Genomic DNA, 1417 nt, shown 5'->3' on the forward strand with positions numbered 1-1417 from the left:
AAAAAAGTGTTCAATAAATAGCTTTGTATTCTGGGGAAATAGGTAAATATTATCATACAGGACAAAGATTAAATACTTTCCATTAACAGTGTACTTTATGAGAAATTTAAGTACCAGTAGTAAATCTAGGTAATTTGTATCAGTAAGCCAGGATAACCTGCATACAGGTTTTTAAAAGAGCTTTTTGGAACCTCTTTTCAATCTCTAGTTATGACTTTCAGTAAATCTTGGGAGTTCCAAAGAACAGGAAGAAAGTTAATATGTGACTATGTTAAAAGAAGGTAGAAGGGATGACCCAGATTAATTACATGCCTGCCATCTTGACTGTAATCCTCAGCAAAATATGAGCGACTCATATAGGACTAAATTAATAAAGGTTTGAGTAAGACATTTCCAGAAAACAGATCTCGTAACGCTATTATTGTGGTGTCTCCTCTTTATGCAAATGTTTATTTGATAAAAATAACAGTGATGTTATATCCTTAAGCTTTGGTTTGGCATTTGACCCGGTACGGCAAAACATTTTAATTAAAAAAACTAGACAGATTAAAAAAATCAGAATGTCACACAGTAAGTGGACTGTGAGTAATTGGCAGGCCTCAAAACACAGAAGAGGAACAATGATCAGCAAACACTTCCGTGAGTGATTCAGATCCTCCGGGGACCAGTTTTGACTGTCTGCTATTCTTTTTTATCAGTGATCTTGAAGAAGCTATACTGGATTATCACCAAGTCACATTAGCAGATGATGCAAGAATTGGTGGTGTGGGAAACAATAGAGGCTAGTCACTTACAAAGTGACTCAGAGCTCTTGGTAAACAGGGTGCACCTAAAAAAAAAGTTTATATTGCTATATATATTTATATAAACATTTTATTTATATCTTAGATACAGATTATATATATTTTATCCAAAATATATGTCTCTATATATCTCAATAGGGCCAAATGCAACATCCTAATTGTGGACTAAAAAGTATAGACCATCCTTGCATCACGAGCACCTTTATTCTGCAATAAAATACTCGGAAACATACATGGGATTTAGCCTTGACAAGTAGTTTTTTGAGTTTTTGGTGTGCCACATTTGAAAGGGCTAAAGGTTTGAAAAGATGCTCATGGACAGCAGAGCCGAGGGACTCCCATCTCCTCAGTCTGAAGTCGGGACTAGAGAGCTCACCTGAGCTTAGCTGATGAGTACGTATACACAGACAGAGATATTTCTGGGGGGCTTCAGTAGCAATCGGACACGGTCTTATGGCTAAAAATGGAATTAAGCATACTTAAGGTTGTAAGTAAGGCACTTTTCAAGAAAAAAACCGCTAATTTAAGAGAGCGCAGTACCCAGCCCCTGGGTTATGGCACGGCGGTCACCGGCCGGCCCCTCTCCCGGAGCGTAGGAGCAACCGTTCTCCACA

General features: G+C 37.9%; 1 protein-coding gene across 1 annotated transcript in view; it reads left to right on the forward strand.

The window, feature by feature from the left end:
* Window positions 1-1266: 1266 nt before the first annotated feature.
* Window positions 1267-1417, forward strand: part of GOLPH3 (golgi phosphoprotein 3) — a 38511-nt gene continuing 38360 nt past the window's right edge. Inside the window, exon 1 of the mRNA XM_009285205.2 lies at window positions 1267-1395. Coding sequence (XP_009283480.2) covers window positions 1267-1395 — 129 coding nt within the window. The remainder of the gene's footprint in view (window positions 1396-1417) is intronic.

Source organism: Aptenodytes forsteri, unplaced genomic scaffold (assembly GCF_000699145.1).
Source record: "Aptenodytes forsteri isolate BGI_AS27 unplaced genomic scaffold, ASM69914v1 Scaffold120, whole genome shotgun sequence".
Classification (NCBI taxonomy): Eukaryota; Metazoa; Chordata; class Aves; order Sphenisciformes; family Spheniscidae; genus Aptenodytes; species Aptenodytes forsteri.